This window comes from Oscarella lobularis, chromosome 19, assembly GCF_947507565.1.
Source record: "Oscarella lobularis chromosome 19, ooOscLobu1.1, whole genome shotgun sequence".
NCBI lineage: Eukaryota > Metazoa > Porifera > Homoscleromorpha > Homosclerophorida > Oscarellidae > Oscarella > Oscarella lobularis.
The window spans coordinates 2,005,368-2,022,901 of record NC_089193.1 but is presented as its reverse complement, the minus strand read 5'-3'; the positions used below and the strand labels follow the sequence as shown (position 1 = coordinate 2,022,901).

The 17,534-nt window shown below is 45.4% G+C and overlaps 7 protein-coding genes across 10 annotated transcripts; 4 read left to right on the top strand and 3 right to left on the bottom strand.

Annotated features, from left to right (window-relative positions):
- The first annotated feature begins 36 nt into the window (after window positions 1–36).
- Window positions 37–1,463, top strand: LOC136198336 (BTB/POZ domain-containing protein 9-like). Its single transcript, XM_065988249.1, has one exon. It carries the CDS (start codon window positions 176–178, stop codon window positions 1,382–1,384), a length of 1,209 nt encoding a protein of 402 aa, XP_065844321.1. The 5' UTR covers window positions 37–175; the 3' UTR covers window positions 1,385–1,463.
- LOC136198335 (serine-rich adhesin for platelets-like) lies at window positions 1,452–5,554 on the bottom strand. Of its 2 annotated transcripts, none has more exons than XM_065988247.1 (8): window positions 3,872–5,554; window positions 3,496–3,822; window positions 3,111–3,437; window positions 2,492–3,068; window positions 2,291–2,437; window positions 2,106–2,237; window positions 1,771–2,049; window positions 1,452–1,721 (listed from the first exon to the last, which is right to left on the bottom strand). In XM_065988247.1, exons 1-8 carry the CDS (start codon window positions 5,533–5,535, stop codon window positions 1,524–1,526), a joined length of 3,651 nt encoding a protein of 1,216 aa, XP_065844319.1. In that variant the 5' UTR covers window positions 5,536–5,554; the 3' UTR covers window positions 1,452–1,523. The 2 variants fall into 2 exon arrangements, with proteins under 2 accessions (XP_065844319.1, XP_065844320.1); XM_065988248.1 differs by having other exon boundaries at window positions 2,492–3,056.
- Window positions 5,555–5,609: 55 nt separating this feature from the next.
- On the bottom strand, window positions 5,610–7,953 carry LOC136198292 (ubiquitin thioesterase otulin-like). Its single transcript, XM_065988209.1, has 8 exons — window positions 7,828–7,953; window positions 7,676–7,779; window positions 7,367–7,623; window positions 6,683–7,319; window positions 6,481–6,627; window positions 6,296–6,427; window positions 5,959–6,237; window positions 5,610–5,909 (listed from the first exon to the last, which is right to left on the bottom strand). The coding sequence occupies exons 1-8, from the start codon at window positions 7,883–7,885 to the stop codon at window positions 5,712–5,714; spliced, it is 1,812 nt and encodes a 603-aa protein (XP_065844281.1). The 5' UTR covers window positions 7,886–7,953; the 3' UTR covers window positions 5,610–5,711.
- Window positions 7,930–9,736, top strand: LOC136198293 (transmembrane protein 104 homolog). Its single transcript, XM_065988210.1, has 3 exons — window positions 7,930–8,205; window positions 8,253–8,963; window positions 9,021–9,736. Exons 1-3 carry the CDS (start codon window positions 8,014–8,016, stop codon window positions 9,564–9,566), a joined length of 1,449 nt encoding a protein of 482 aa, XP_065844282.1. The 5' UTR covers window positions 7,930–8,013; the 3' UTR covers window positions 9,567–9,736.
- A 79-nt stretch (window positions 9,737–9,815) lies between these two features.
- On the top strand, window positions 9,816–11,581 carry LOC136198294 (transmembrane protein 104 homolog). Of its 3 annotated transcripts, XM_065988212.1 has the most exons (4): window positions 9,818–10,125; window positions 10,173–10,883; window positions 10,939–11,184; window positions 11,266–11,581. In XM_065988212.1, exons 1-4 carry the CDS (start codon window positions 9,937–9,939, stop codon window positions 11,458–11,460), a joined length of 1,341 nt encoding a protein of 446 aa, XP_065844284.1. In that variant the 5' UTR covers window positions 9,818–9,936; the 3' UTR covers window positions 11,461–11,581. The 3 variants fall into 3 exon arrangements, with proteins under 3 accessions (XP_065844285.1, XP_065844284.1, XP_065844283.1); XM_065988213.1 differs by lacking the exon at window positions 11,266–11,581 and having other exon boundaries at window positions 9,816–10,125; window positions 10,944–11,125; XM_065988211.1 differs by having other exon boundaries at window positions 9,819–10,125; window positions 10,939–11,581.
- Window positions 11,458–12,456, bottom strand: LOC136198295 (U1 small nuclear ribonucleoprotein A-like). The gene is made up of 5 exons (XM_065988214.1): window positions 12,397–12,456; window positions 12,268–12,340; window positions 11,879–12,217; window positions 11,742–11,829; window positions 11,458–11,690 (listed from the first exon to the last, which is right to left on the bottom strand). The coding sequence occupies exons 2-5, from the start codon at window positions 12,329–12,331 to the stop codon at window positions 11,531–11,533; spliced, it is 651 nt and encodes a 216-aa protein (XP_065844286.1). The 5' UTR covers window positions 12,332–12,340; window positions 12,397–12,456; the 3' UTR covers window positions 11,458–11,530.
- Window positions 12,457–13,139: 683 nt separating this feature from the next.
- On the top strand, window positions 13,140–17,500 carry LOC136198475 (DENN domain-containing protein 5A-like). The gene is made up of 3 exons (XM_065988418.1): window positions 13,140–13,261; window positions 13,316–13,624; window positions 13,678–17,500. The coding sequence occupies exon 3, from the start codon at window positions 13,763–13,765 to the stop codon at window positions 17,456–17,458; it is 3,696 nt and encodes a 1,231-aa protein (XP_065844490.1). The 5' UTR covers window positions 13,140–13,261; window positions 13,316–13,624; window positions 13,678–13,762; the 3' UTR covers window positions 17,459–17,500.
- Window positions 17,501–17,534: the final 34 nt, after the last annotated feature.

Here is a 17,534-nt window from a genome sequence, read left to right as displayed (position 1 = left end):
CTCACTTCAGTTTCGAATGGCCCAATCTCTTTCGTTTGACTGCTCTGCGGCGTTTTCCAGTGCCCAGGAAGACCTGTTTAAAACGCGATCTCATTCTGACGTAACATTCTTGCTTGGACCCCAAAAGGTACCGTCGTCTGCTCATCGACCGATCCTTGCGACGCACAGTGACGTTATGGATCGAATGCTTTATGGAAGCATGCTAGAAGGAACGGAAAGTGAAATTGAATTGCCAGAAGCTGACGAGGTGGCGTTTGAAGCGCTGCTGCGATACTTTTATACAGGCAAGACAGAAATTGACCCGAGTAAAATCACGGAATTGGTGAAACTGTGCGATTATTATAACGTGGCTTATCTGAAAGAAAAATGCTCGCAGTGGCTGCAGAGCAATCTCAATCCTGACAATGTCTGCCTTTATATGGACTTTGCTAGACAATATGATGATGACCTCTATGCAAGGTGCCGTTGTATTGCCACAGTTGAAGCCTCCAAGGTGCTGGCTAGCAAAGCGTTTGCAGAGTCTCTTTCTGGTGAGCAGGCTCTTGCTATTGTGCAGTTTGAAGCTCTTCAAGTAGCCGAATATCAAATTTTTGAGGCTGTTTCTCGCTGGACCGAACATCACAAAGATAGCTCACACGTTGAGAAGCTCATAGATAACATACGCTTTGGACTTATTCCAACAGCCTATCTTGTTGGCAGCGTGCAAGAGAGTGGTTTAGTTAATAGCAAAGTTATTCTTTCTGCTGTTACTTATCAGCATCAGCCAAAGAGTCCTGTTCTTCAACTTCCTTCTCCGCTTTTTGCCGAGAAACGAATGGTCCTTACTTTTGACTCAAGTCTTGCAATAGGCTGTACAGTATCTGAAAAAACAGCGTACTCTTTCGGTAATGTCACCACTCCTACAATAGCCATTTCACGGGAGAAGGTACTAAAGTTTCTGGAGGATGTTGGATGTAAAATTCAATTCCGAGTTCACAATCTTAGTTCTACGTTTACGTATTCTCAGTATTCTTCACATTACGGGCATCAGCAGCAGCAGGTTTTTAACACTGGTACTTTGTCCGTTCATTTTAAAACTGAGAGGCAGGGTGCGTCCAACTTTGGAATTCAGTTCCAAATTTGTGGAGCTGCTGGAAGTGAGGTGTCTGTTTCTGTTCCCACTACCGGACAAAGTCTGGGCTCCTATAGTTCTTCACAACTTTCCTTTGTTGTGTCTGCTTCAAAGAATAAAACAATCGACTTTGAATTTCCTGGCTTTTCTCTCACTGTAAAGGGTGAAGACTATGGCTGTCCTGCAAAACCGCTTTCTGAAAGAGGAGATCTCTATCTGGAGTTGTCAAATATTGCTCAATCGTCATCCATAGAGTGCAGCTTGATTACCTAGATATGTCCATGTTCGTGGCAAGCCTAAATGTGAACTGACGATTTTTTGCTGTTACATACTGTATCTATTTTTGATAACAGGCAGGTATTTCACACAGACTCAACTAAAACAGCGCAGACATAACTATTGTCAAATTTAATTACACAGTCGTCTCTTTATTGCCTTCCGTGGTTAATATATTATAGTGACGATCATCTTCAGCCACTAGAGCCAGCTTCGGACAGTCCTTAGCCAAATCATCAGGATACAAAGTAACAAAGTCCTCTTTACCAAACTGAGAAGGCCTCATTACCTTAACAGTCGCTTGCAACGAAAAACCAAGCAAAAACATCTCAACCTAAAGCAAATATTTATCACGCAATGATACATAGTAGCTATATGAATACCTGTTCCAGTCCCCCAGTATCACCTACAACGTTGAGATGATTTTTCATGAATGCTTCCGGGTTTGGTGAAGTATCTCTGGCAAATAGTATATGTGCCCAGAAAGGAGCATCTTCATTACGCTGTATATTAGCATAGAGCTCAACAGCGGCTTTTAGCATTAGGAATTTGATTGATTCCATAAGGCTAAAGGTGACCTTCCAATTTTTGTCGTCATTGAAAAGCGCCACAACGTAATCAAGTCGTTCCTTGTAGTGTTCTCTTCTAACGCATTCTTTAGCCTAAAAATAAAGGGCAGATATTGAGAAAACTAGATTATTTATCGATTCATCTTTACTCTAGAGCTAAGAACTTGAAGGCAATCAGCCAACATAGTTATGACTTCTGCCTCGTCTGGATGCAAACGTTTCGCAAAACTCCATTTAGTGAGCCAGTGACAGTGAAATTGTCTCTTGAAATCTTCCACCAGCTAAGGACAGTAACGCATCTCTTATAAAATTCGTTCATTTTGAAGTTATTTACTGTTCTGTAGGGAAGAGCCTCCCATATTCTGACCATCTCAATTCTGTTTGTGAGGGCTTGGAAAAGAGACGCTCGTATAGCGCAATAGTTGTCTCCACGGATTCGTCTCAACGTGTCAAATCCGTAGTCTTTGATCTCAGTATATCCCTACAAAGAGCAGGAACGTAAGTCAAGATTCTACGTTTATTTCTAAGGCTGTACATTGAGCACTGCTCTAGCCTTTGACGTGTTTCCCTTCCATTCCTGTTTAGCGTAACTTTCTATGTCAAAACCGTCACTGACGCCAGCACGCTGAAGATCTTTCTCTTTCTCGTGGATTGGACGTCTCTTTGCTGGATTTTCTATAACCTTTTCTTTATAAGAATCTGGCCCAAGTGCTCTATACATTGCTCCGGGGATGTTTTCTCCACCACGATCATCAATCATTGGAGATTTTTCCCTCCCTTTGTCAGGAATAGGAACTTTACTTTTATCGTAATCAATAGTCATTGACTTCACGTCTGTCTTTGCTTTCTCCCCCTTTCCTGGCGACTCAGCTGTGGGAGCAACATATGGGGGCGGATGAAGCACCTTTCCTTTTTTATCAACCACCGCTATCTGCTCCGTTTCGGGAGGATAACACACCTTTTCTTCATCAACAACCGCTGTTTGGTTAACAAAAAATTCATCCTCAGGCGGTTTTGCAGTGTCAGTGTCCACAGACAAGTTAGATTGCTGTGCAGGTGGCCACTTTACAGGGAGACTCTTCTTTATCTCCTCGTCATGCCTAACCGAAATTCTAGACCGAGATACAGTAGTGTAGCTAGACTCTAGCTCTCACGTATAAGATCCGCTGGGCGTCGTTCTGGCGCTACTCGACGCCGATATCTGCAGCTCGCGTTCGCTGCCACTGGGACCCAATTCTACTGTAGGGTTCATGTCGCTTTCGAATTCCGTATAGCTTTTGCTGTCTTCTCCGCGACCGTCATAGACTTGATTATCATTTTCTTTATCAGATTCCCCAAAAGAGCTATCCGTTGCGCTGGAAATTTTTCCTTCATCAGGATCATTAGTTGGCTTTATTTCCGTCTTTTCATCTGACCAGTCAGTGGAGGAAACGTTGGGGATTTCCTCACAATCATTGTTAGTCATGTCTTCAGTCAAAAGCCTAAAGAGAGACGTAGTTCTAGACCAAGATACAGTAGTGTAGCTAGACTAGCTCTCACGTATAAGATCCGCTGGGCGTCGTTCTGGCGCTACCCGACGCCGACATCTGCACCTCGTGTTCGCTGACACTGGGACCCAAATCTACTGTAGGGTTCATGTCGCTTTCGGATTCCTTATAGCTTTTGCTGTCTTCTCCGCGACCGTCATAGACTTGATTAGCATTTTTTTCATCAGATTCCCGGAATGAGCTATCCGTTGCGCTGGAAATTTTTCCTCCATCAGGATCATTAGTTGGCTTTATTTCCGTTTTTTCATCTGACCGGTCAGTGGAGGAAACGTTGGGAATTTCCTCACAATCATTGTTAGTCATGTCTTCAGTCAAAAGCCTAAAGAGAGACGTAGGCACTTTACATTCAGACTACATGTATTACTCACGCTGATTCCATCAGCAATCCTTGTCGTGTTGAGCTGTCGCTACTGTTAGGCAACACCGACTTACAAAATTGAGTATATTTGTCGCCACGGAAGTCCGAATCACGATCTCTTGGAACATTTTCTGACTTTGTCTCCAAAGACAACGTGGTATCTTCAGGAGTCGAAAAGGGGATTGTCACTGTTTCATTGTGTAGCTTTACGGTGCAACAACAATTTGCCTTTTCCAAGGGTGCTTTTTCTTTTTGACGCGAAGAATGCTCAAGGCAAAACGTAACTGTCTGTTGACTAAAATCAGTAGATAAAAGCAACGTTTTTGATGAACTTGATTCGTCAAAGCACCAGTGTTTATCCCGCGCTGTCATGCTTGCCGTAATGGCTGTCTGAATTGGCACTTTTCGTTTTACAGGCAAAGCCCAACTAGTAGGGTAATGTTCGTCTTTTCCAACTTTTAGTTGATTCATGTCGAGAGGAAAGCCGCCAGTTAAACAAACTAAGTGGGGATATAACAGCTGATCAAGGAAGGGACTTCCAACAATCCAAAATTCAATATTTGTTTCATACCAGTCGCGCACTAAGGACTCCGATTTTGCTAAGGCGATAAACACAGCATCTAGAGGTATTTTTTGTAAGAAAACGAATGACTTGTCTTTCTGCTGTACTGATTCAACTACAAGCCATTTCTTTCCAGAGCTGTCGTTACTAATGCTTAGTTGCCGTACTTCCACGGAAGGTGTGTCTCCGGAGTAGCCATCCAAAACACACTCGCTGATGTCTGCATGAGGTACAGTCACTCTTGCTGGTTTATTTAGCTGCACTTCGAGGTTTGATTTGAGAGACACCATTGGGCCAATTGGCACAGCATGAGAGGTATCAAGGCTTCTATCCTCTTCATTTAGAGGACTGAAAATTTCCTTGTCTTCTTGACTATAATTTCCACTACTAGACGATGCGTCAGACATTTCACTTTTCAGACGCTCTCGGCGACCGGAAATGCTACTGTTCGAAGATAGCGATTGCACTGTCAAAGCTATTTCAATTGTTTGTTTGTCGCCACAGTCATCAGACAAAGAGCCAGGAGCAATTTCTATTCGAGCCACAGGTCCCTCTTCTATTTCATCTTTTACATCATGACAAAACTCTGTTTTAGCAGTAGTAGCTTGGTCTTTGTTCTCTTCAGTCGGCTTTACTGGCGCTACCCTGGTGGTGCTGGGAACAGTGATTGTAACATAACTTTTCTTGTCAACTGTTGCCTTTTTAGTATGCACAGTTGCTGCTGGTATGACTATTAGTGAAACCTGAGAAGGGGCCTTCATACTTTTGGTGTCTTCACCAATCTCGGAAGGACTTGGTTTTGCTGAAGTAGAGGAGTTTAGCATCTCACGTTGACGTTTTCTCGACGAGATTTGATCCGCGATATATTGCTGATCGTCCTTTCGTAGGGCTTCCAAGAACTTGTCAAGTGATCCCGGCCCTGTCTTTGACAGATACCCTCCAATGAGGACTCCAAGCTTGTCCATGTTGGTTTTAGCAAGATTGATTTCTTCAACGTCGTCGAAATTTATCAGGCGCTTTTCTATTAGCGCAAAAAAGAGTTTTGGGCGAAGTACAACGTTTTTGTGGACATCTGTTATCATTTCCCACACTACCTCCCATTCCTCCGCCATTGTTCGCTGAGACTCTTGAGGCTAGAGAAGTAGCGTGCGTCACAGAAGGTCAGAGGTGAGCGCAACCCACGAAATTTGGCAAGCCTCCAAATCATGTATCTATTTCACGATGAAGTACAAGAGCAAGTTTTTACACAAATACTAAACTGAAGTGCAGACATAACTACATCATCTAATCACACAGTCGTCTCTTTATTGCCTTCGGTGGTTAATATATTATAGTGACGATCATCTTCAGCCACTAGAGCCAGCTTCGGACAGTCCTTAGCCAAATCATCAGGATACAAAGTAACAAAGTCCTCTTTACCAAACTGAGAAGGCCTCATTACCTTAACAGTTGCTTGCAACGAAAAACCAAGCAAAAACATCTCAACCTAAAGAAAATATTTATCACGCAACGATACATAGTAGCTATACCAATACCTGTTCCAATCCTCCAGTATCACCTACAACGTTGAGATGATTTTTCATGAATGCTTCCGGGTTTGGTGAAGTGTCTCTGGCAAATAGTATATGTGCCCAGAAAGGAGCATCTTCATTACGCTGTATATTAGCATAGAGCTCAACAGCGGCTTTTAGCATCAGGAATTTGATTGATTCCATAAGGCTAAAGGTGATCTGCCAATTTTTGTCGTCATTGAAAAGCGCCACAACGTAATCAAGTCGTTCCTTGTAGTGTTCTCTTTTCACGCATTCTCCAGCCTAAAAACAAAGGACATATATTGAGAAAGAACTAGATTATTTATCTATTCATCTTTACTCTAGAGCTAAGAACTTGAAGGCAATCAGTCAACACATTTATGACTTCTGCCTCGTCTGGATGTAAACGTTTCGCAAAACTCCATTTAGTGAGCCAGTGACAGCGAAATTCTCTCTTGAAATCTTCCACCATCTAAGGACAGTAACGTATCTCTTATAAAATTCGTTCACTTTGGATTTATTTACTGTTTTGTAGGGAAGAGCCTCCCACATTCTGACCATTGGAGTTCTGTTTGTGAGAGCTTGGAAAAGAGACGCTCGTATAGCGCAATAATTATCTCCACGGATTCGTCTCAACGTGTCAAATCCGTGGCCTTTGATTTCCTTATATCCCTACAAAGAGCAGGAAACGTAAGTCAAGATTCTACGCTTATTTCTAAGGCTTTACACTGAGCACTGCTTTAGCCTTTGACGTGTTTCCTTTCCATTCCCGTTTAGCGTAAGTTTCTATGTCAAAACGGTCACTGACGCCAGCACGCTGAAGATCTTTCTCTTTCTCGTGAAATGGATGTCTCTTTGCTGGATTTTCTATAACCTTTTCTTTATAAGAATCTGGCCCAAGTGCTCTATCCATCGCTCCGGGGGTGTTTTCACCACGATCATCAATACTTGAAGATTTTTCCCTCCCTTTGTCAGGAATAGGAACTTTACTTTTATCGTAATCAATAGTCATTGACTTCACGTCTGTCTTTGCTTTCTCCCCCTTTCCTGGCGACTCAGCTGTGGGAGCAACATATGGGGGCGGATGAAGCACCTTTCCTTTTTTATCAACCACCGCTATCTGCTCCGTTTCGGGAGGATAACACACCTTTTCTTCATCAACAACCGCTGTTTGGTTAACAAAAAATTCATCCTTAGGCGGTTTTGCAGTGTCAGTGTCCACAGATGGACTTCGTCGCTCATCTACAGACATTGAAGTCCTTTCCCCCGACTTTCCCCCGCTTATATCCGACAAGTTAGATAGCCGTGCTGCCTGTGCAGTTGGCCACTTTACAGGAAGATTCTTCTTCATCTCCTCGTCATGCCTAAACGAAATTCTAGACGGAGATAGTGTAGCTAGACTAGCTCTCACGTATAAGATCCGCTGGGCGTCGTTCTGGCGCTACCAGACGCCGACATCTGCAGCTCGTGTTCGCGGACACTGGGACCCAAATCTACTGGAGGATTCGCGTCGCTTTCTGGTTCCTTAACGCTTTCGTTGAATCCCGAATCGAGCTGCGGGAGAGACGGAAGCTGTGTAGGGTCAATCGACGGTGGTGGTGGTGTTGGTGGTGGTGGTGGTGAACTCGATTCGGATTCGAGCAGAAGAGGAGTCTTTTCTTCGCCGCTCTATGAACATCATCTAGGCTAATAAATTCTTGAACCCTGTTCCGCCTCCTACGTGTTCGTCTTCGCTTTCGCTTCTCTTTTCGAAGAGTTTTTGACAGCAAATAACTGTCGCAATTACTGTAACCGCCAATGAGGCGATAGCAAGGCAGGAGGCGACTAAGAAATCGCGACGTCACGAGATAGCGAGTCCCCTGAGAATCTTACGTAAGAGGAGAAACAATTCGTCTTGTGGAATTGGACTAGTGGAATCCAACGACGTCATCTAGCAAACGGCGATGAGATCAACAGGGAAACTCATCGGCCGTTATTTCTCAACTTCCTCTAGCGTGCGTCCGCGGCCCTTTCCCTACCGTCTTCTTCCGGTGACTCATCTGTCTCTGACATTCCCAAATGGCCGGCGAGTATGGACGAATGAGTGCCATTTTCTTGTGCGTCAATGCCATGATCGCTGCCGGAATGCTATCACTTCCTTTTGTCTTCTACCACGGAGGTATCGTCGCAGGTGCGACGACCTTTCTAGTGCTCGCCATTCCGTCGATTGCGTCCACTGAGTGGACTCTAGAAGCGATGGCGAGAGCCGAGGTTAGGTTTTTAGGAACGATAGTATGTGAAACGAATCGTATAAATAGGCGCTTTACTCTTGGCGAGAAACGGGAAGTTATCATTGGCCACAAAACTGTCCGATTTCGACGAACCGAAAATTCGAAGTCGGTGATTTGTGTCGAATTTTTATCCATCGATCGGTCGGAATTCTCTATGATGTACTCGTCGCTTTGGCACAGTTTCTCTCACTCTGTGCCTACGGTAATATAGCAGCAAGTGCATTGGCTTCAGTCATTCCCTTTGGCCACGACACATTATTTCGGTCATGTGACACTGCCGATTTCCGCAACCGTATTCATCCGGCAATTGGAGGCTGCTGGAATTCATACGCAGTTTGTGTAGCAATGTTTGCCCTCATTGTTATACCGCTTTCCTGTATTAAACTCCAAACCCAAGTTGTCTTTCAAAACTTTATGGGACTTCTGCGTCTTGCAGTTGTTCTGACTATGATCTTTTGGTCAGCTATTACTCCGCCACTTGGAGACGAGGATTTGGCTCAGCGTTCTTGGATCGATTTTAATTTTCAAAACTGGCTCGCTGTTTTTCCTCTTTCCATTGCTTCGTTGTCTATGCAGTTTATGCTTCCAACTTTTTGTCAGCACGTAAGAGACAAGTCTTCTTTGGGATTCATTCTAAAGATTGCCATAGCAATTGTGATATTGCTGGATGTTGGGTTGGGAATAGCAGCAGCTTTTCATTTCCAAGGCGATATTGTTGAAATGTGTACACTGAATTGGGTGAGTTAAATATTATTATTAATTTCTTGCGTTCTGTAATTCTCTGCCCTTTTTTAGTACATGTATTCAAAGGCTGGGAACAGCCTCTTTTCTAGGACACTTGCTTACTTTCTTCTTTTGTATCCTTCAATGGATCTGTGTTCCACGTATCCACTCATTGCTACCCTTGGATCAAACATTTTTCTTGCTCTACTCCAAGACGCTGGTGTCAACACTGAAGCCAGACATTTCGCCCTGATAACTCGCTTCTGCTTCGCTACGTTACCGCTGATTGGATCTATCTACGTGGCAAACACAGTTGTGGTGAGCATATTTGGTGGATTCCTATTTATTCTCATCACGCTGGTCATACCCTCTTTGCTTCGCATCTTCTCCATCAAAAAGTGCCAAACGGAATGGAAATCTTCAAGAAAAGCCTATTTCGGTACGCAAAAGGAGACAGTAACGTTGCTCGAAAACAAACAATTGCAACAATCAGACATCAGAAAAACGCTGTACCCACCACTGATTGGACGAAGTGATCTGTTAGCATATGGTACACTGCTATTGGGAGTCATGAGCCTAATCCCTACAGTAGCGTCGTGGATTGTAAGCAAAAAGTAACGCCATTCATCACTTTATTCGTACATACAAACTACGCAACAAATATATTATTCTAAAAGCTCGTCCTTCCCTACTTCTTCGCGTATGTAATCTTAATTGCATTCGTAGGAGAAATCTTGAATCCCTGCAAAGTCCGAGTCTCTTTCGCCTGCCCAGCCTGAATTTCATGGTCAATTTGTCTAGCGGAATTGGAGTTGTGGAATCCAACGACGTCATCTAGCAAACGGCGATGAGATCAGGGAAACTCATCGGCCGTAGCTTTGTCAATATCCTCTAGCGTGCGTCGATCCGCGGCCCTCCTCCCTTTCCCTCCGTCTTCTTCGAGTAAAACCTTCTTCCTGTGACTCATCTGCCTGTGGCACATTCCCAAATGGCCGAGTATGGACGAATGAGTGCCATTTTCTTGTGCGTCAATGCCATGATCGCTGCCGGAATGCTATCACTTCCTTTTGTCTTCTACCACGGAGGTATCGTCGCAGGTGCGACGACCTTTCTAGTGCTCGCCATTCCGTCGATAGCGTCCACTGAGTGGACTCTAGAAGCGATGGCGAGAGCCGAGGTTCGGTTTTTAGGAACGATAGTATGTGAAACGAATCGTATAAATAGGCGCTTTACTCTTGGCGAGAAACGGGAAGTTATCATTGGCCACAAAACTGTCCGATTTCGACGAACCGAAAATTCGAAGTCGGTGATTTGTGTCGAATTTTTATCCATCGATCGGTCGGAATTCTCTATAATCTACTCGTCGCTTTGGCACAGTTTTTCGCACTCTGTGCCTACGGTAATATAGCAGCAAGTGCATTGGCTTCAGTCATTCCCTTTGGCCACGACACATTATTTCGGTCATGTGACACTGCCGATTTCCGCAACCGTATTCATCCGGCAATTGGAGGCTGCTGGAATTCATACGCAATTTGTGTAGCAATGTTTGGTCTCATTGTTATACCGCTTTCCTGTATTAAACTCCAAACCCAAGTTGTCTTTCAAAATTTTATGGGACTTCTGCGTCTTGCAGTTGTTCTGACTATGATCTTTTGGTCAGCTATCACTCCTCCTATTGGAGATGAGGATTTGACTCACCGTTCCTGGATCGATTTTAATTTTCAAAACTGGCTCGCTGTTTTTCCTCTTTCCATTTCTTCGTTGTCTATGCAGTTTATGCTTCCGACTTTTTGTCAGTACGTAAGAGACAAGTCTTCTTTGGGATTCATTCTAAAGATTGCCACAGCAATTGTGATATTGCTGGATGTTGGGCTAGGAATAGCAGTAGCTTTTCATTTCCAAGGCGATATTGCTGAAATGTGTACACTGAATTGGGTGAGTTAAATATTATTATTAATTTCTTGCGTTTTGTAATTCTCTCCTTTTCTAGTACAGGTATTCAAAGGCTGGGAACAGCCTCTTTTCTAGGACACTTGCTTACTTTCTTCTTTTGTATCCTTCAATGGATCTGTGTTCCACGTATCCACTCATTGCTACCCTTGGATCAAACATTTTTCTTGCTCTACTCCAAGACGCTGGTGTCAACACTGAAGCCAGACATTTCGCCCTGATAACTCGCTTCTGCTTCGCTACGTTACCACTGATTGGATCTATCTACGTGGCAAACACAGTTGTGGTGAGCATTTTTGTAGGATTCCTATATATTCTCATCACGCTGGTCATACCCTCTTTGCTTCGCATCTTTTCCATCAAAAAGTGTCAAGCCTTATTTGGTACGCAAACGGAGACAGCAACGTTGCTAGAAAACAAGCAATTGCAACAATCAGACATCAGAAAAACGCTGTACCCGCCACTGATCGGAAGAAGTGATCTGTTAGCATATGGTACACTACTATTGGGAGTCATGAGCCTATTCCCTACGGTAGCGTCGTGGATTGTAAGCAAAAAGTAACGCCATTCATCACTTTATTCGTACATACAAACTACGCAACAAAGATATTATTCTAAAAGCTCGTCCTTCCCTACTTCTTCGCGTATGTAATCTTAATTGCATTCGTAGGAGAAATCTTGAATCCCTGCAAAGTCTCTTTCGCCTGCCCAGCCTGAATTTCATGGTCAAATTCTACGAAAGCAATGTCATGACGACCAGGAACAAGACGCACTTCCTTGAACCCAGGAAACCTAGAAAAAAGATAAGTAAAAAATTAATTATAATTAATTAATCTCCCTTACTGATTGAATAGCATTTGAAGCATCGCGTCATTCGTCTCCTCAGGAAGATTGGTAAGAAATAGAATATTATTCGGCAACTCGGGTCCAGCTAAAACCAATTCATATTTATGACGTCACAAATTTATGACGTCACTTACTTCGAACGGGTTTTTCTTTTTGGGTGCCGCTTGCCGCTTCCGCTGCCTTCTTTTTCGCCTTTCTCGATTCGCCGTCTTCCGGTTTGCGTTTCTCGCGTTTTCGTTCGACGTACGTGCCGTCGATCTTCGCTACGGCGTCCGATTTCGATTTGGCGAACTGGATTCGCATTTGTTTGTCGAAAAAGGGAAAGCCTTGCATCGATCGAAGCGCGTTTGTCGCCGCGCCGATGTCCTTGAAGACGACGAACGCTTGGCCGCGCATTTTCACCGTTTTTAGCGTTATGATGTCGAGAATTGCGCCGAATTGGGAAAATATTGCATACAGGCTTTTCTTTAGTTCTGTGTCAATGCATTTGGGTGAGAAGGGAAAGGATTTGCGCTTAGTTTACCGTCTTTCTTCACTTTCTCGTTCAGGTTGTTGATGTAAATCGTCTGATTCGGCGGGATTTCCATTATTATCCGCTACAAAACGAACAAGATAATTCGGTAGAGTAAAAAGAAGCTGCAATGCGACGCACAAAGCACACGATTGCTCTAAACTAAGCAGATACAATTGCAGGATTCGTACGAGGCTAGCGCGCTAGTGGCGGAGAGACGTCGCGGTCGCGAGAATCGCACAGTGTATCGATTCGATCGATCCCTTATAGTTAAGAGGAATCATTAGCTATCGCTACGAGCCACACTAACTATTCAATGAAAGAGGGACTCCAGAAGTCGAAGTTAGGAAAAAACGAAAGAGGACAACATGTATGTGACGTTAACATCCTTTTCTGAGCATACGAAAGAACAAGAACAGACTGAAAAGACTAAACGCTCAGCGTGCGGTTGTTTCCTGGTAAAAAAATTATTCGTCTTTGCGCACGTCATACGGGTGTTGTAGCAGCCAATCTTGCAGCTGTTTGACTTTGCTGGCGACGAATTTCAAACATTGGCGAACTCTTTCCGCATCAAATGGCTGATCGTCCTTTTTAACCAGCTTTACTTCATCGCTGATGACTTCCACTTTGGTATGAGATTCGCGCAAAATATGTTCCAACTTCTTGATGGATTGGCAACGTTTTTCGAGTGTTTTTTTCAGCTTTTCGAACTCGTCGATCAGGAATTTCTCTTTCATAAATCGGTTAAGCTAGCGCAGCCCCTGCTTTTAATTCTATGAGATCCGAGCAGGTCACTAAATCTTTGACAAAACTGGTTATGTCTTTGATTCCCGCCACAACGGTGGGTAAAAGAAGCTTCGCTGCCTCGAAGATTGCGGCCAACAGCTTCAAAATATCCTCCTCCTTGCCGTCCTTGCCATCTTTGCAAGCCCCCTCGTCTTTCTGAGCCATGTCTACTCAGTAGTCCACTTCTCGGGAGGGAGCCACGGTCACGTGCAAGGGTCAGGTGACCTCAGTTCAGTTCAGTTCACAGTTTTATTTTAATACGGAAATCCTTCAGCACATGGGCCGATCTTCCAGGAAACCGTATACAGGGGAATGACAGTAAAAGGAGGAAAGAGAAAAAATAACAATATTTATATCTATAACTATATAACCTCTAAATCAGTACACAGAGTGTTGATTGAAATAGTTCTTCAGGCCCAATTTAAAGATCGCCGGATCATTACTCCCTCTTATGATTGCCGGAAGCGAATTCCATAGAGTTTGAGCCCGAAAGAATGGAGAACGGCGAAGTGCCTGGGCGAAGTGCCTGACGCGCTAGAGGCAAGAGAGCCGCGGCAAGAGATCGCAAGATCGATTCCTTACGGTTAGTAGAAACAATTAGCTATTGCTCTAACTATTCAAAGTATTCGAGAGAAGAGAAACCCCAGAAGACGAATATCCGGGAATTCGTTGACTCAATGCGGCACGCCATTTCTCAATCATTCTCCACCCCAATCGCCCAATGACGACAACGAGACCGTTAGGCAGCGCAAATCGACGCCGCTTCGTCGACTATTTCGTTGTATGCGGCCTCGATCACGACGACACGCAAGCGGGCCTCGATTCGGACCCAATTCTCGGCGATTACACGTCCAAATGGCCGCTCGATCGTCCCTTCAAGCCGACAATCCTCACACGCTACCCTACGGACGCCGAATCATCCTTCTCATTCGATCCAGACGCCGTACGAATGCTCTGTTTACCGCGAGGCGTCCATTTCGCGAAAACGCCCGCGCCACCGTCATTCCACTCGTTTCTCATCACGCGCGAAGACGGTTCGCGCTTATACGGCGCCGCGCTAACGACGCGCGAGCTCGTGGAAACGGAAAACGTTATTCTCGCACTCGAAACGCTTCAAGCGATGCACGTGCAAGAGACCGGAGAAAAACCCGGAAGTAGAGCGTTTGACCGTACACGGGAACGCCTCTACGTAACTCAATGCATCGCACTTCTATCATCACTTCCTTTCGTCTGGCCACACGAACAATATCTCACGAGTCTCTACGAATTATCCGCGTCGAATCCCGACATGACGTCACTTCCTATTGAATCTTATATACACAATCTTCTCTATGCTGTACCACTTCCGCCTCCGGGACGTTCTATGCAATTTTTTGCGCCGTCTGGACTGATCACGTGCACGCGACCCGGCCGCGAAAATTTACCGCTTCTCGATTTTCCGCTACGTTGTCTATTCGAACAATTTTCCGTTGAAAAAATTCTTCTCATCTATACATGTCTTCTACTCGAACATCAAATTCTTTTCGTCGCTGATGAGTATCAGTTGCTCATGACAACGGCGGAAAGTCTGACGGCACTCATGTTTCCGTTCACATGGCAACACGTCTACGTTCCAATTCTCCCTAAAAGTTTATATGATATATTGGATGCACCTGTTCCCTTTGTAATGGGATATCTTCTCATTGAGGATGAGCCTCTTCCGCCTGTTTCTGGTGACGTTGTCTTTGTGGATATCAATAAGGGTGAAGTAAGGGGTCCAACGGCGGATGATTTTCCAGAATTGCCTAATATTGTGAAACTTCGCGAAAAACTACAGGAAATCTTAGACGAATTTCGATTTGAATCGCCTGAAACTTTGTCGCCAAAACGAAAGGTTTTGAGTCCAATTAAAGAGGAGGAAATGACGGCAGTTCGCGCTCTCAATCCTCAACTTCAAAAAATGTTAAAATTAGCGAAAAAAGCCGGCATAGAAACGTCCGTTTCACACCTATTATCATCCAACGAAGAAGAGGACAAAGAAGAAGAGTTTCCCCTAAAAGAAACGGAGGAAGACGAAGTGGAAAACGTTCCTCGAAAGCGGCAACGTGACGTCAATTTCAACGAGTCAATACGCGACGTTTTTTTGCGTCACGTCGTCCAAATGTTTTCCCACTACGAAAAATTCGTTATTCTACCCAAAACGGATAACTACGACGATTGGTTGACGGGTCGCGAACACGTGGAAAACTTCGACAAAGCGGCGTTTCTTTCCGATCAACCCGAACGTCATTTACCCTTTCTTTCGTCGTTTCTCGAAACTCAGGCATTCGCGAGTTTTATCGACACGAAAATCATCGCCAAATGGGACGGCCCCGACGCGAGTATCTCCTTTTTCGACTCAAAAATCAATGCAGAGCAGAGAAAACGAAGTAGCGCCGTTCAATCGGCTTCCGAAGACCTCTCTAGCCCCGACGAACCACCAGCACGATCATCCCTACTCAAACGCATCGACTATCACGCGAAAAAACCGAAAAAGAACCCCGATATCGATGCAGCGATACTTGGCAAAGGCGAAGGCCCATTTCGACGACTTCGCCCCGAGTTATTAGCGCCGGAAAGCGGCGCTCTAGGCGTCGCTTCGTGGAATCGCGCTCAGCGACGCGAACAGCAAATGAAACACCTTCTAAACCCGGAAAAGAGCGGCGATAACGTCCAGCTCGCACGCCAACGCGTCGGACTCGCGAAATCGACTCCGAACAAGCAACCGCACACGAGTTTCGTTCTACGACTCCTAAAGGAATGTCGTATGAAAGTGAAACGACTTCTCGTTCAAAAAATGGGTCGCGAGGCAATTATTCTCGGTCACGGCGATCTGAGAACGAAGAGCCTAACGGGAGTCGAAGAGAATACGCTCGTGGGAAGTTTTTGCGATTTATTAGAGCGAATTTGGTCGCACGGCTTAAAAGGAGATCGCGACGGACGATCGTCGCTCTGGTCTCATATCCTCGCTTATAAGGCGAAAGGGGGAGCGATTTCGCCGTCGCGACGATTCAGCGCACCGCAGTTTTCGCGTTTTGAATCCTTCGACGCGACGTTGAAACGTTTGTCCATTCGCACGTGGTCCATAAGTAGCAATTCGCCGGAAATGCGACGAAAAATGGACTTTTTGCTGTCGCCTCGATTGGCGTCGTTTTGCGACGACGTCGACGCCGTGCGAACGATGCCCGTCGTCAAAACGGAAGTCGGTTTCGCTCGCGCTTGGATACGACTTTGCCTTGAGAAGAAAATCCTATCCGGGCATATGAAAGAATTGCTTAGCGACGAGGAGTTGCTAGGGGAACGATACAAGGATTACGCGTTCTTGCAATCGGAAGACGAACGCGAGCAATTTCTCTATCATCTTCTCTCCCTAACAACCGTTAATTTTTTCTGTTTCACTCAATCCTTCGCCAATACGCCGATTCTCTATCGCGTAAATCTCGTCACGGGACGAAGTCTGACGTCATCGGGATCCACAGCGAATTTATGGTTTCTTCTCGCCGGTCAAAACGGCGATAGCGGCGTCGTCGCTCTCCCTAAAGGCGATTACGACGCCGACGTCGAAAAACCGAATCTCGGTTTATTGACGTCAGTTCGCGTGGGACACGATAACTCCGGTCTATCTCCGGGAATATTCATCGACGCCGTCGTCGTACGGAATATGATCACCGACGCCGTTTGGAAATTTCCGTGCGGACGATGGTTGTCGCGCGGCGAAGACGACGGAAGTGTCGAGCGTCTTCTCGTCGGAGAATTGTGCCGGAGTCCCCCCGGCGGCGGCGCCGGCGACGTCATCACGCCGCCGAGACGGCATTCGCCGAAGCCGATTCGTCGCGATGCCGCCGCTATTCGCGAAGATTCTCGCGAACAGGCGGAGGAAATTTTGCAGGCGACGGCTGATGCCGTCAATCGGCTCGTCAAGTATTACGGCGATCGCGATAGTCAGGTCAGTCTGCCGTTCTTGCTCTGCGGCGACGGGGGCCTCTGCGCCGTTCTGCACGACGCTTTCGCGTATAATTTTCGAGCGTCTCGACTCTTCAGATCGAATATGCTACCGTGGGATTTCGTTCAACGCGCCTACGAGTCGCTCGTCAAAGCGGGCGGCGGCGGCGGCGAAATCGAGTCCTTTTTATCGACGGTCCAACGCATACTCGAAGCGCCGAAAACGATTGGAAAAGACGGGAAATTCCAGGCGTTTGTTTGCCTAGGAGCGCGGGATCACGCGCTGAGCGATTGGCTATTCGTTCTCATGAATTGTTCGGTGGTGGAGACGCTCTACGAACCAGATTCGTTTTTTCGTCAGCGCGATTTGATGAAGCCGCTGCGAACGACGTTGAGCGCTCTAAACGGACTAAATATCCGACTCGATCCTTCCTTATTGAAGGGAATTGCATATTGAAAGGATTTCTTGAGTTACGGTATTGATTTATTCAATGTACAATCGATATTCGCCCATAGGGGGTCCGACCTCCACC